The sequence below is a fragment of the Mytilus edulis genome, chromosome 14 (assembly GCF_963676685.1).
Source record: "Mytilus edulis chromosome 14, xbMytEdul2.2, whole genome shotgun sequence".
Taxonomy (NCBI): Eukaryota; Metazoa; Mollusca; class Bivalvia; order Mytilida; family Mytilidae; genus Mytilus; species Mytilus edulis.
This window is the reverse complement of record NC_092357.1, coordinates 48,318,253-48,335,121: the sequence shown is the minus strand read 5'-3', so window position 1 is coordinate 48,335,121 and position 16,869 is coordinate 48,318,253. Positions and strand designations below refer to the sequence as shown.

The window sequence follows — 16,869 nt, the reverse complement described above, 5'->3', positions numbered from 1 at the left end:
GCTATTATTAGAACTTCCCATGAAGACTCTACAAAATAGCTGTATCCCGATATCGTCAGGTAAATAAGTTATGATATGATAGTAACACTAATGGTCTTTTTTTATCACAATGCATGAATTGAACATCACTTCAAATTTAACACGAAAGTTATCTTGATAATGCATGCTTTTGGTTTATGCATAACTTCGGAATGTTTTATTCAAGATAAAAACAGTCAAATGTAAACAGTTTCAAAAACTTTTAAATGTTCATCCATTCTTTGTTTGCTTTATTATATATAACATATTACAATACAAACTGATTTTACAGAAAGGAAAATAGCTGTCTACTAGATACATAATTTGTCCGATTATGGAACGTTTGCTTGCTAAACATAATTCTTCCTTTTAGAACTGTCCTTTAAAATGATAAACCAATCATAGATACTAGTGTTGTTTAATGCTTTCACATTATTCAAAAGTGATAGCATTTAAATATACCTGTTCAGTTAAATATATGGGCAAATTAAGCGGTTAACGTGTGCAAAGAATAACTAAATTTGTATTGCCTGTATTAATGTAGAGGATACTATACATTTCAAAACTATGAGAGGAAAAACATTTTAATTATATTTTCTTTATCGTCTTAAGTCATGAAACAAAAGAATTTTCAGAAATTCGAATCGAACTAGAAACTTTTAATTTGTTCTTACTTAAATGAATTAGCTAATGCATTTGTCCTTCTTGAACACAAAATGCATTTGCCAACAAGCATGACTAGGTCTGACTTGAATGAGCAAAGACATAACCCTTGTAAGTAAAATTATCAATCAATTGTTATTATATCTTAGGATTTTTTTTTATATAGATAGATGGTGTTACATCCTCCAATTATCATATACCCTGTGTCTAAGTCACAACAAATGCATGGAAATCCATCGAATCTTTCAATATCCATAATTTTTGTTGTTTTTTTATCAACTGAGCTTACGCGAAATACTTGTGTTGATCGATGGCATGTCACGAGTATGTTATCGTTTTCATCCATTGTAATTCCACGTGGTTTTATCAGCTTTGAATTTTGAATGATAATAACTTGCTTTGACCTGGTGTCGATACACATCCGTTTATCATCAATATAGCTTGTAAAGTAGATTCGTCCGTTCTCGCTCACATACATATTATGAATTTCTGTTCCTGGGATTTCTATTGTTTCTTTCAAATCACCGTCTAAAGACAAAACTTTGATTGTCTCGTCATTGCATCCAACATAAAGCCTTTTATTTGAATATCCAATACCACATAACTTTTGACGTACGTGTATTTTAGTTGATTTGCGATTGTAAGTGTTAAAAATGAGAATATAATCTCTGTCACGCATGATGAGTGCAACCGTATCTGCATCTATAACTGCCAGCTTACTAGGGTAGTCTTGTAGTGGAATGCGTTCGTGTACATCATACTTCCAATCAGTTTTGACCAGTTGTTTTTTCCCATAACTAGCAATGATTATAGTGTTTTTGTTCAACATCTTAACATCTTTAATTATTCCATCAATGAAAAATGACGAATCAAATTTGTATTCCTGAACCAATTCCGTTCCGGTGGGTGCATTAATGCGCTCTACTGATTTGCCTGCGAAACTGAAAATAATATGGGTTTTTAGAAAGTTACTTAATACGAACAAACAATAAATAATAAAAAGATTCAGTAAGGTCGCCAATGAAACAGCTATCAATTGACGACCAAATCTCAATGATGAGAAAAATAACAAGACACCATTCCGCATTCAATAATTTGCAAAACGAACAGTTTCCAGGATAAGAAATGTTTAAACTTTTTATAAGTAAGAGTAAATCAACGGTCTTTTCTATGGTAATACATGTGATTATTTCAGGATTTTGACATGTATACAAGAAGCATCTAAAAATAATACAAATAGATACGTCAACGTATCAGATACGATACGCCTTCCAATGTCCCACTTCTATCAACATGAGCAACACGACGGGTGCCACTTGTGGAACAGGATCTGCTGACGTTTCTAGTGCATCAGTTTTTGGAGGATTTCTGGTTTTTAATCGTCGGTTTTCTAAGTTGTGTTTTGTCTAGATCTGTTTGTTTTTTATTTCGTTCTTCTTCTTATTTAGGGTATGTTTTTTATTTTTTTCTAGCGTCTTAAATCTTATCTGATATTCAAAAGTTTAACCATAATATAAAAAAGAAGATGTGGTATGATTGCCAATGAAACAAATATCCACAAAAGACCAAAATGACACAGACATTAACAACTAAAGGTCACCGTACGGCCTTCAACAATTAACAAAGCCCATACCGCATAGTCAGCTATAATAGGCCCCGATAAGACAATGTAAAACAATTCAAACGAGAAAACTAACGGCCTTATTTATGTAAAAAAATGAACGAAAAACAAATATTTAACACATAAACAAACGAAAACCACTGAACTACTGGCTCCTGACTTGGGACAGGCACATACATAAATAAACACGTCTTGAAATTACTTATTGTATTAAGCTCCCGAGACAAATATGAAATGAAAAAAATTATGTGTGTATTCGTTATTGACAATTCCTTTTTTTTTTAATTCAAATTTATTTATTCATGTTATTAAGATTTGGTCAATAGAACCAAGTGAACATTAGCCCAAGACAACAATTTAGTAATGTTAATCATGAATCTGATAATCAATTCAATAGTATACTTTTTCTTAAGTATTACTACATATTCCATTTACTGTGCTTAGAATCAACCAGGACTTCTACTGCTAGAACAATAAGAGCAAGACTTTTTATACGTAAATAACAATTTGTAAACCTTAATATGTTTGTCAAATGTAACATTCCTAATCGTCACCTGTAATTTTCAAAGTTTAGTAGGCTTTATTTACTAGCCATCTAGAATATTGAAATACTTTTTGGAAATATTTTATCCTTGAATAGATTATGACGTTGAAAATTACATGAATGTAGAAATACTTATCTTTAGTATTGTGTGATACATAAATTGTCCTTTGGAAATTTTCCTTATGTTGTTTTTGTTATGTTAGGTTTTATTGCACCACTGGTCAAATATCATGTTGTGATTGGTTTAACGCCGTCACTTTGTGACCCCTTATAAGACCGTAGGGGGTTAGTAAATTCCATAGGGGATTCATGACGCCTTAATGGTGATGTCATCTATTAACATTGTTGTGTTTCATTGTTTATTTTTCAACAAAACGCAGCAGAAAAAGTCCAGCGTGCGATCAATTCGTTATACGGTTAACTACTGATCCCCTACGGATCCATAGAGGGTGAATAAAATACATAGGGGATTCGGCCTCCGGCCTCACCCCTATGGATTTTACTAACCCTCAATGGATCCGTAAGAGGTCAGTAGCGAACCATATAACTTATATAATTCAATCAGATGGCACCGTCATGTGTTCAGTTTCAACCTAGGTAGTTGAGATGCATTTCGGCACAGAAATTAGAACCAAGGAAGTCAAGTACTTGCATATTTTTAAGATCAGAGATTTCAACTGAAGGCTCTTTTTCTGTTTTTTACCATGCATAAATATTTCAATGTATATTAATCATAAAGTACCTTCAGCCTCTTCAATATATTTATCGTCATTTTGATTTTCATTATCTGAAAGAAATATCATGATAAAATAAAGATCGTAACATCCTTTTGAAAATTAAGCAATTGTTTATTACATATGGGTAGTGATACCAGCTAATGAATAACACCTTGTGTAAATGTTCCGGACCATATGAGTATTTGGACCATACGCGTATGGTCATGACCATATGCGTATACTCATATGGTCCGACCATACGCGTATGGTCCGACCGTACGCGTATGGTCGGACCATATGAGTATAATACTCGTTTGGTTATTAACGGGCCGGACCATATGAGTATTTGGACCATATAGGTATATTTATTTTTCCAAATTACATTATAAACGTTTCAATAATACAAGAACTTTATCTAAAAAAACAGTGATGGTTTAAAACATGACAATTTTTTAATTTTATAATAAAAAAAACTACGTAAAAATTTGATATTGATGCCATAGTTAGTTTTCATCGCTAGTTACATTAGTGCATGTAGGCTTGGATGACATTCACTTCCACACGGTATCATAGCTTTTTTGCATTTGCAAGTTTTGTGCACGATCTTTTTCATTTACACATTTTGTTTGCGAGTGAAAAACAAGCCTTTTTTGCAGCTGCGTACAGTGATACCGAGGTCTTTGGCAATTCTGATGTCTACAGTGTTTTTAAGAAGCTCTAGATCTCAAATATCGTAAAATGGTTGACTGCAATACACCATCTTCACAACACAACTTAAATAAACTAATAGTATGCTACTTTCCAGTGACTTCTTATGTAACAGTTCATTAAGAAATTTTTGGAATTTAATTTTTTAGTCGACATATTGCCATTTACTCGTAATAACAAATCGGTTATGACCATCGGTAATGACCATCGGTATAAAATGTGTTTACTTTAAATTTGACAATTAAGTAAAATTAACAATGTGAAATTTCTTATTTTTATTTAGCTTATCTTTTTATTATAATATAACGATAAAATTACCTATATGATAGCGTCTTTTGAATGAACGGTCATACCATATGAAGAGTTTAGAAGTATTAAAAGTAAACTGTAACAGAGTGTTAATTACCCCGACCATATGAGTATATACCCATATGGTCATGACCATACGCGTATGGTCCAAATACTCATATGGTCCGGAACATTAACATATGAAAAAAAAACATCTATGTGTTACTTGGCAACCAGTCGTCAACAAAGGAAAATTTACATTGAATAATTGAATGTTTTTAGTTTTATTTGATTCTTGTATCTCAAAGTGGCTACAACATTCGGGTTCTTTACAATTTACTTGTACAATTTATCAAACAGAATACCAAAATTAAACCTTGCATTGGTATTATACATGCAAATGACTTTATTGATTTACATGTTTTGGTCAAGTTAAAGAAAAGTGTTTCTTGTGTACGAAATGGATAAAGTTTTTTTCTTCATTTACAACCACACTATTGTGTGCTCTTCCTGGTATGTTGTGCAAGAATCACATACATGTTCCTGCAAACGTTTAATAACATTATTCTTAAAATATGGTTTCCATTATTTATGAATGAATATTGGTATAGTCCAGTCGTTTACGCATCGACATGTAGCTCACTGTCATATCGGAGACTCTTACAACATATGTAAATTAAGATAAACATTTTACACATAGTTTATGTAACATGAAATGATCTACAGCCTAGCCCATCAGTATATATGCATATAACCACTTGTTGACAATCTCAAAGATAAAGAACAAGATCGGATATATATTAATCTTTTTCTTTTTAGGAAGGATAAAATGTCGTGAAAAATAATAAATTTTGTCTACTTTTGAATTTTTGGAGCTATATATTTTCAAAATCAAATGTTTAGCATTTTGGGCTATCATAATTCGAGTTGAACAAATTCATTAATCACAAATGAAAAATATAGTTGATACATAAAACCATAAGAGATTGATGAAATTAAATTACGGATAATTGTGATAAATTATTATGGCAAAACTAAAACATTTAATTTATTAAAATAACATACCGAGTGTGACAGCATTACTATACAGAGAACCAGAATCGACTTCTACATCTGGAAAAGAGACATAATTATAAAAGCGAAATTCGTTAAACGAACAAATTGAGAATACACATCCAATGTTGAGTTATCAGTTAAATTTATAACCACTTTCCTGTGTGTCAGGTAAATAAAGACAATAATAGAATACCGGTGTTCATATGTCATAAATTAATAAAAAAAATCATAGATACCACTCAGAACCGCTCGAATTAAAAAAAAGTTTTAAAAGATATAAAGTTCGAAGTTGAAGAGCATTGAGGACCAATCAATTCCTTACAGTTTTGCAAAACACAGCTAAGGTAACGTTTATCTATTCCTGAGGTGGAAAACCCTTAGTATTTCAAAAATTAATCGTTTTTAAAACAGTTAATTTATAGTTATGACCATATCAATGATAGTTCATGTCAACACAGGAGTGCTGTTTACTGGAATTTTCTTTGTAAATCGTACGTGTTATTATTTAGGCTTGAATTCATGGATAAAGTGTTTTGACAAACTAAGCTAGAAGTAGATCAAGGAGGGCAATTACGTGAAGCAGAAGTCAATATATCAAGATTGTTGCTGGTTTATAACCACAAATTCGTGCTGGCTCAGAAAGAACATACAGAAAATAGTTCATTTCAAAAAAATATTGTTTAGATCAGAAGTACCTGTTTATCAGATTTACAACCGACAACTGAAGGTAGATGGTGGGTTAAAATTGAAATCCATATATATTTAAATAATAAGTAGAAATGTAGTTCATGTAATGATTATTTTTTTAGATAGTAAAAAGTATCGGTGACCGGGCTTTTTTTCAATCTCAAGATTGTGCAAAGTTGTAAGATTTTCTATAGATAAACATGGAAAATCCAAGTTTTTGTGATAAAATTAAAAAACTACACCAAATCTCCTGGTACCAGAGTGCTCTAATAGGCAGGCATATTTTTTAAGCACGATTCAGGATAAGGTATGCTTTGATATTAAATGAAGAATTTACACTTTATTTGAACAAAGTAGTTAATAATACTTGACAATGTAGAATCTAATATAGAAAGCAACGTTAAATAAATTAATGATATCTTTTGAAAAACAACTTTCTGCAGATGATTTTCTTTTGTATTATATTTATACACAAAGCATCGAGAACAAAAACCGGTATGCCCTCTGTTTTACTTTTTTAGTTTAGTATGATTGTGAAGTATTCGTCTAACCTGAAGAACATTCCTCATTTGGAATTAATAATGCATCCTCAAGTTCATTGCTTAGCTCGTCTATCATTGAGCACTGCTTACACTTCATATCTACTTGACAAGCATAATCTTCAGTGATTATTTCTGAAATAAAATAAAAACAATATCCACTCCATAAATTCTGCTTCTAATTAAAAACTAGAGGCTCTTTAAAGCATGTGTCGCTCGCCTTGATCTATGTGCATATTAAACAAAGGACACAGATGGATTCATGACAAAATTGTGTTTTGGTAATGGTGATGTGTTTGTAGATCTTACTTCACTGAAAATTCTTGCTACTTACAATTTCCTCTATCTATGATCGACTTGGCCCTTTAGTTACAGAGGAAAATATTTTGTAAACATTTACAAAAATTTACCTTGTTAAAAATTTACTATAAAGAACAAAAACTCCTTAAGGGGTCAACTGACCATTTGGTCATGTTGACTTATTTGTAGATCTAACTTTGCTGAACATTTTTGCTGTTTACAGTTTATCTCTATTTATAATAATATTCAAGATAATAACCAAAAACATTAAAAATTCCTTAAAATTACCAATTAAGGGGTAGCAACCCAAAAACGGGTGTCCGATTCATCTGAAAATTTCAGGGAAGATAGGTCATGACTTGATTTACAATTTTAACCTTGTCAGATTTACTCTAAATGCTTTGATTTTAGAGTTATAAGCCAAAATCTTTATTTTACCCCTATGTTCTATTTTTAGCAATGACGGTCATCTTGGTTGGCTGTCCGGGTCAACGGACACAATTTTAAAACTACATTCCCTAATGATGATTGTGGACAAGTCTGGTTAAATTTGACTTAGTAGTTTCAGAGAAGAAGATTCTTGTAAAAGATTACAAAAATTTACGAAAAATTGTTAAAAATTTACTATAAAGGGAATAACTTCTTCAGGGGTCAATTGACCATTTTGATCATGTTGACTTATTTGTAGATCTTACTTTACTGAACATTATTGCTGCTCACAGAGTACCTCTATCTATAATAATATTCAAGATAATAACCAAAAATGGCAAAATTTTCTTAAAATTAATAATTTTGGGGCAGTAACCCAAAAATGGGTTCTCCGATTCATCTGAAAATGATGATTCATGAAATCGGGCCAGGTGAGCTAAAAATTGGTGTTCTTATAATAGTTCATTTGTCATAAATGTTAAAGATCAATTCATACGTGTAACCCACGACCAACAATTAAAGTTACAAAATGGCATTAGTAATGCCCCTAATACCCCATAATATATAAAATGGTTCAAGCATCATATAAGTAACAACCACTGAATTGATGGTTGCTATCAAATTGCATGTTCATCGGTTTTATTTATTTTCGATTTTTTTTTTGAAGATTTTAAGACATCAGTTATAATCATTCATAGTAATAAATGCCTTAAGTTATTCTTATAAATGAGTCAATTTCTAATTGTTTGGTCGCTGTATCTTCAGTCACAATATTTATGCTTTAGACGAATGATTAGGGGAAATACAGTTCCTTTAATTTTTGTCAATGTATTAATAATCAGACATTACCAATTGAAACCTTAAGCTATCCACATTACAATATTTCGTACGGCCTAGTAGTCATCTCTTATTGGGTTCACTTTGCTAGCAATTAAAAGTCGAGAATATAAAAGCAAATTTCTCTCATTTAATGATTCGTATCTAACGACCGATTGTTGTTATTTATTTATAAAAAAAAAAACCCTCTTGCAATGACTTTAATCAGTACCTGTTTGTGTTTCCCTAGTTACTGTTCCAGTACTACAGTCTTGAATTTGATTCATCAAGTCCGAATCTATATTTTCGTATTTGTCAATAGTACAGAATACTCTTGAAAAGACATCTAGTTCCTCTGAAAACAATTAAAAATGTGTAAATTTGCAACTAAAAAAAGGATTAGTATATTGATGAACTAAAAAGTAGTAATGCTAAATGGATTTTTTTTCTCACTGTTGAAGGCCGTATTATTGGCTTTAATTGATAACATCCACTTTATTTGAACTTTGGTGGATATATGTCTCATGGACAATCATGCCTAATCTCAATATTTTTATATTATTACTGAATCTTAATGCTAACTTCTCTAGAAAAGAAATATAATGAAAATACAATTATTTTGGTAGACAATTGAGATTCAATATTTTTTTTCATCATGACATGTAGGACACTGATAGTGAGTTTTATGAAAAATCAATGTTCTTATAATGTAGCAATTTCGGTACTGTATTCATTAGTTTATTATTCTTCATAATGTTTTATAATTGTAAAAGATTTTTGTAAGGAGACATTTCAATTAATAAGATTTTTTAATTTTGTGGTTTAGGCTTTAAAAAATTAAACTTACAGTTATCATACACCATACCAAAACATAGCTTCTTTCTATTAAGATAATCAAGGATAGGATGAATTGGGAAAACAATTCCTGAGCAATAAAATTTTTTATATTTTTTTTTTAAATTCATATACCTCTACTCAAAGGACTTGTAAATGTAAAATTCAAGGTCATTTTTCCTGGCACTCTGGTATCGAGATTCCCAGCCAAAACCACTTGATTTATCAACTGATCAATGGCATTCAGTAAACGTTCTTCCGAGCTCAGTATTTCCGGTGACGCTGTTAGTTCAAGCAAAATACATTTTTGTTTGATATTTACAACTTTGAAGCCTTCGTCACCACTTTCATCTGTTGCTACTATGTCTGGATCTGACAGGTTTTGGATAGTCAAAAGTTCATCTATGTCATCTGCTTCAACTTGGCAAGCAACGTGTATTTTTCTAGTCATATCTTCGTACCAAAAAAATAGAACACCACACTTTAAGATAAACTTTAATTCAATATAATACATAAAATTAAGTTCAATATAATGCATTAAGCTAAATTCTTTATAATACATGAAAAGTTAAGATAACGAACAATTATGATAATTCAATGATACATTTATCGAGTAAATTGCCTCAGTAATGTCAAACATAGTGTGCAATGATCCTTTTCACGAATGTGACCTACCGAATTAGACTTTTTACCGGATTGTAATAACATAAGCAACACGACGGGTGTCACATGTGGAGCAGGATCTGCTTACCCTTACGTGGGACCTGAGCTCAACCCCAGTTTTATGTGGGGTTCGTGTTGATTAGTCGTTAGTTTTCTGTACTATGATTTGTCTGTTTGTCTTTTTTATTTTCTAGCCATGGCGTTGTCAGTTTATTTTTAATCTATGAGTTTGACTGTCCTTATGGTATATGTTTACCTTCGCTACTAAACAAGGCAACAGAACATTTTTATTTTATTTTGTACAAGTGTATATTGATCTTCTATTAAGTGTTACCAAATTCAAAGCCTTTTATTTTGCTACCTTTCTGTTATTGTTCCTTGCTTGAATCTCTCCCTTTTTAGAAAAAGATAGTTGCGATTTTTGATCTTTGATAAGCAGCAATTTCAAAACTACTAATTTATTTGAATAAAACATTGACCAAACCTTATTTTACACAACTTTTATCAAAATGTTTAATGTGGTTGTAAGAAGCAAACATGACTTTGAAACTCGATCCAATAAACAAAGTTAATAACTCAATTCTTTACATAAGACTCATCAGTGACGCTCATATCGAAATATTTATAAAACCAAACAAGTACAAAGATGAAGAGCAATGAGGTTTTAAAATTCCAAAAAGTTGTGCCAAATACGACTTAAGTTATATATGCCTTTTATGTAACTTTTATCAAAATGTTTAATGTGGTTGTAAGAAATAAACATGACTTTGAAACTCGATTCAATATACCAAGTTAACTTATTTGTAAAACTTTATAATTCAATTTTCTAGTGGTGCATATCATCTATTTATTACATCCGGCTTAGTCGCTCCGTATTTAAGGTGTTACGGCTTGAATTGTAAGAAGAAGTTATTACGGACGTCACAACTGGGGTAAATAAAAATAAAATAGCACGATAAACAGCATATAGTGTTTTCTGCGTATATATCTCATATAAAAATTAGCCATGTGTTGACATTTTTACGATACTCAGAAAGGAAAAAAAAACTATTCGGCGCCCGAAAAAAGTTATTTGGAAGACAAAATTGATGAGCATTGAAAAAAGATATACGACTATCTTTGAGACCAAAATAAGTCTAGTGACATACTTTGTCGTACATAGATGATTTATGATTTTATCCATTTATTTTACACATGAAAAACAATTATTTATTTCAATAAAATCGAATAACACAATTATACTTACGATAATACTAGAAACTTACCATGATCGCTTCGGAAATTAGTGTTCGGATCTAATTTGGCTGAAGCCTCAATTTTTGCTTCTAATTCCTCTAATTTTCTCATTAATCCGCCTGTCTTTTCATCTAATAACGAATCTAAAAGAAGTAATAACTTCCTTTTATCTAAAGGAAAAGTTTCAGCATTGTTGAATAGTTATCAAAGGTACCAGGATTATACATGTTATAATTTAGTACGCCAGACGAGCATTTCGTCTACATAAGACTCATCAGTGACGCTAATATCGAAATATTTATAAAACCAAACAAGTACAAAGTTGAAGAGCATTGAGGTTTCAAAATTCTAAAAAGTTGTGCCAAATACGACTTAAGTTATCTATGCCTGGAATAAGAAAGTCCTTTGTTTTTCGAAAAATTCAAAGTTTTGTAAACAGTAAATTTATAAAAATGACAACATTATTGATATTCATGAATTTTTTCAAAATACGTTCCAACTTCTGATTTTTAGTTATCTTTTATCTGTTGTTATTATAACAATGGAATCACTGCACAATAGAGATTTTTTTTTTCATATTTAAAATGAAGCAAAGTACAGCCATAGAATAATTGATAAAAATGCATCTTAACGTTATTTATATTTACCTACGTATAGTTTTAAATCAATATTATTCTCAATTATTGTTTGCTTTATGTTGTTTTCACAGTCCCCAATCCTGGTATCACTTCTTTCATCCAAACCCTGCAACAACTTTAAACGATTTAAAAAAAGGTATTAAAACTAAAATTTAACATAAAAGTATATTCCGTCCTTTTAAAACATGCATTCTCAATGGTTTATAATACTTGGTTCAATAAGACAGGGTCGTGGTTAAATGCCTATCATGCACGCCATTTGTATGTTGCATTCATGAGGGATTGCATAATTATATAATTTATGTTAGTGTACTTTATGTAATTGTTTATATGCAATTGCTTACAGTATCATGTCCATCTCCTCGGTCTCGTAATGTCAACTTGATTTTAGATTTCTTGTGAATGTCTATCTTAACCTAGTTCAAATAATTATGACGTCTTGGAAGACTATTTTAATTTTTTGCTTTGACGCCTTCCTGTCGATGTAAGAAATATAATAGCCTTTCAAGATGTCATAATTATTTGGACTAATTAAATCCGTGATGTTCATTGTTTATAAACATGTAAGAGTTTCGTATATGTTGATAACAAAGTTCTGAACTATTATATGTTTTGATAAAATGAACCTGCTTACTCCTGTTTGTATATCAATATTTTTTTGTTATAATAGTCGAATTTCTTTCCAGGTTCATTCTTGTTCAATTAGTATCCCATCTTATCTACTTCTTCGGAAGTGGAATCTTTTCTAGACCCATTGGTATAAAACATTTAATCAACGTTTTGTGTAGTCGATGATCTCAGTGAATGATTTGCTTAGTTAAAAGGTCACAACTTTTATATGCTCTCTGGATGATTTAAAATGTGCTAGAGAAATTGACATATTTTTCAATTGTTTGACTAAAGATCCTTCATGTGGAATGCAATCGAAAAGGATTTGTGTATATTCTAAAACGAAAATGTATTTAATTATCATTAAAAAACTGATTTTCGCATAGTTACTCGTATATAATCGGATTAATCAAATCTAGATAAATTATAAAATGTTAAAGACATCGCCGAAATAGATCCGGTAATTCACTGTCACCAATGTAAGAATTTATATTTATACAATTCTACCACTAATCCTTTCCAATGGGGTAAAACTGTGAGTAAAACATTGCTATGGAGAGGTCTTATATTCAAGAATTACTGATCATGTTCGATCACTTGGCCACACATAGGGTCACTGTTACATTCATATTCTTATTCATAGAACAAAGATAATGCTATCATTTTTTATAGATTACTTCGACGTTCTGAAGTATTATCAACCTTTTTTGTATTGATATTTGTTATGCCTGATTGATTTACTCAATGAAATATGAAATTTCCAAAGCTTGGTTTTACTATTCAAGATACAAGTGCAACTTTGCAATAACTTTTACAAACAAATTACTGTTTCTTATGCCAGATAAACGATTGAACTAAATTATCAACTTCATATTACGTACGATCATATTTTCTGCTTTAACGTCATCCATGAGTTTCTTTGCATAAATCGCTTCCATATTAGAATTTTTCAAAGCATTAATCTGACTTTCAATTGCTTCCCCGTAAAATGCTGGTGGTATTTTCCCAACAAGCCCAATGATTGATCCCTCTAGCTTCATCCACCACTTATCTAGTCTTCCAGGGTCAAATTCTGTCGTGCTTGTAACATGTGCTATGCAGTTCCTTGTTTCCCGAATAGTCGATAGCCACTTCTTATCATCCATTTCAAGATTCGCAAATTGTTTTAATAATGTTTCTAATAAGTGAATATCCAAATCATTTAAAGAGACTGATCTTTCAGACATTCGACACAAGCAGTGTTGTGTCACCTTGTTGCTTGGTTTTCCTGTTTTGAAATGGCCCGGTTCTATATTTCCTTGAAATTCGAATAATATTTCTATCTGACGACGGTTTAAAGAACAATTTGACTTTGAATTTGTGCCTCCTTTGGAGACACATTGACAACATGTGGTATCGGTCCACATGTGGAATATGTCATGCTTGTTTCTATTCAGAAAAGTTGACACTCTGTTGTCATATTTACTTAGAACATTAATCTCTGTGTACGCCCTTGTTACTTTTAACGAGATATCATATGATAATTTTATCAAACAAAGGAATTTCTTCTCTGGAATTGAACTCATTCTTAATAGATCTCACACAATCATATGTTAAAACTGAAATACATACAAGTTGTTCATGCCTGAATATAGGTTCCTTGATTTTACCCGGATGTTCTTCGGTTTACTATGTTCAATGATGTATTGAACCATGTTCAGACGTATTTAAGAAATCTCCGATTAAGAAAAAACACGGCACCCTTAAAAATACCAAAATTCATATTTGATAATCAATAAATACGGAAGCTCTAAATCTGCTTCTTTGGTTTGATGATATTAAAACAACTAAATGAGTGGACAGATACTATCCCCGTTTTAAGACAGCATTTCGATACTGTTCAATGTAACAGTTTTTTTATCTAAATAAATCACACGTCTGGTTTGGAAAAAGGACTATCGTCAAGGTAAAACACCTAAAGAAAAAAAAAGAACATCAAAAGTTTAGTTTTATCTATTCCTACACACAATTATGACTTTTGTTTATATAGGGTTATTATTATACATATTTTCGTCCTGAACTTACTAGAAACAATTGCCAACGAATGAGTATCAGTTGTAATAAGTCAAGTTCACGTATTTCTTTTTGTAAAATGGAGGCTGACAAAATCTTGCATGAAAGCATGAGCTTACTAATAATTGATTGAACCCTTATCAGAGGGTATTTTCCTTACAATTCTGCAGACTAAACACGAAAAAGTTAAAGTGTTGTTCAATCTCTAGTACAGGGTAATTTCAGTGACAACAAAGAGTAAGGTATTGCAAATTCTCATGAGGTGATTCATGTTAAGTATTATTCATGTATTCTTTTACAAATTAGGAAATAAAATATATAGAATTGGCTTTGGAACTATCTTTTTAACTTACCTGTGTACACATGATACGGTATGAAATTATGGTTTATGTTAAACTTCCTGTGTGTGACTAAAATAATTTTCACAGTTTTAAACAGGATATCGGATGTAGATAAGGACAGGTATACGTAATTTGGCGGGGTTTTGTTTTGTATGAAATGTAACGAATTGAGAAATCGTCAAGCTGCATCTTCGTAGCCAAAACTCACATAATATATAATGCATGTATACTTCAAAATAACCAATACTTGATTTTTTAAATACTTATTAATACAAATAAACTGTATGTGTAATATTCTCGGGGGAGAGGCACTTCAATGTTTTTTTGGTAGGGGTGAACAGTTGAGACATCAAGTACCCCACCCTTTTCATATATTTTGTTTATCAAAATTATACACCATGTCATATATTAATTTACAAACAAACAGACCTTTAGATATATTTGGATACTTTTCCTGCTTCTAATGCCAGATAAACGATTGAACTAAATTATCAACTTCATATTACGTACGATCATATTTTCTGCTTTAACGTCACACATGAGTTTTTTGCATAAATCGCTTCCATATTAGAATTTTTCAAAGCATTAATCTGACTTTCAATTGCTTCCCCGTAAAATGCTGGTGGTATTTTCCCAACAAGCCCAATGATTGATCCCTCTAGCTTCAACCACCACTTATCTAGTCTTACAGGGTCAAATTCTGTCGTGTTTGTAACATGTGCTATGCAGTTCCTTGTTTCCCGAATAGTCGATAGCCACTTCTTATCATCCATTTCAAGATTCGCAAATTGTTTTAATAATGTTTCTAATAAGTGAATATCCAAATCATTTAAAGAGACTGATCTTTCAGACATTCGACACAAGCAGTGTTGTATCACCTTGTTGCTTGGTTTTCCTGTTTTGAAATGGCCCGGTTCTATATTTCCTTGAAATTCGAATAATATTTCTATCTGGCGACGGTTTAAAGAACAATTTGACTTTGAATTTGTGCCTCCTTTGGAGACACATTGACAACATGTGGTATCGGTCCACATGTGGAATATGTCATGCTTGTTTCTATTCAGAAAAGTTGACACTCTGTTGTCATATTTACTTAGAACATTAATCTCTAGTACAGGGTAATTTCAGTGACAACTAAAAGTAAGGTATTGCAAATTCTCATGAGGTGATTCCTGTTTAGTATTATTCATGTATTTTTTTTACAAAATAGGAAATAAAATATATAGAATTGGCTTTGGAACTATCTTTTTAACTTACCTGTGTACACATGATACGGTATGAAATTATGGTTTAGGTTAAACTTCCTGTTTGTGACTAAAATAATTTTAACAGTTTTAAACAGGATATCGGATGTAGATAAGTACAGGTATACGTAATTTGGCGGGGTTTTGTTTTGTATGAAATGTAAGGAATTAAGAAATCGTCAAGCTGCATCTTCATAGCCAAAACTCACATAACATATAATGCATGTATACTTCAAAATAACCAATACTTGATTTTTTAAATACTTATTAATACAAATAAACTCTATGTGTAATATTCTCGGGGGAGAGGCACTTCAATGTTTTTTTGGTAGGGGTGAACAGCTGAGACATCAAGTACCCCACCCTTTTCATATATTATGTTTATCAAAAATATACACCATGTCATATATATTAATTTACAAACCAACAGACCTATAGATATATTTGGATATTTTTCCTCTTCTGGTACATTAGTATATAAAAACAATTTGAGGTCCCGCTCATTATCACGTTCTTGTTTGGAAGCAACGCAATCGCATTAATCACACCTTACTTTTCCAATAAATTCGTCGAATCTTTAACACTTTCCTCTATTAAGTATTTGACCCTTTTATATCTTTAATTATGAAGAAATTTCAATTTCAAAAGACAATAAAATATGTTTTATCAGATAAATGTAGTAACACTCCAGAGAGTATCAATTTAATTTAACATTAATTAAAAACTGATAAAAAGTTACATTTGCCTTTCCCTCTTGAAGGACGCTGAATATATGGAATTTCTTTAGATAATTGTTATCATGTTTTATGTACAAAAAAAAGTAAAATCACAAAAATACTGAACTTAGAGGAAAATCTAATCGGAAAG

At 31.2% G+C, this 16,869-nt stretch overlaps 1 protein-coding gene across 7 annotated transcripts; it reads right to left on the bottom strand.

Annotated features, from left to right (window-relative positions):
- Positions 1-430: 430 nt before the first annotated feature.
- LOC139502671 (uncharacterized) lies at positions 431-16,078 on the bottom strand. Of its 7 annotated transcripts, XM_071292200.1 has the most exons (11): positions 14,771-14,848; positions 13,247-14,319; positions 11,766-11,871; positions 11,148-11,249; positions 9,355-9,672; positions 8,618-8,740; positions 6,853-6,975; positions 5,624-5,671; positions 3,589-3,633; positions 2,725-2,767; positions 431-1,622 (listed from the first exon to the last, which is right to left on the bottom strand). In XM_071292200.1, exons 2-11 carry the CDS (start codon positions 13,928-13,930, stop codon positions 827-829), a joined length of 2,388 nt encoding a protein of 795 aa, XP_071148301.1. In that variant the 5' UTR covers positions 13,931-14,319; positions 14,771-14,848; the 3' UTR covers positions 431-826. The 7 variants fall into 7 exon arrangements, with proteins under 7 accessions (XP_071148301.1, XP_071148304.1, XP_071148303.1 ...); XM_071292203.1 differs by lacking the exons at positions 3,589-3,633; positions 14,771-14,848 and adding an exon at positions 16,016-16,070 and having other exon boundaries at positions 2,725-2,764; XM_071292202.1 differs by lacking the exon at positions 3,589-3,633 and having other exon boundaries at positions 2,725-2,764.
- Between the last annotated feature and the right edge of the window lie 791 nt (positions 16,079-16,869).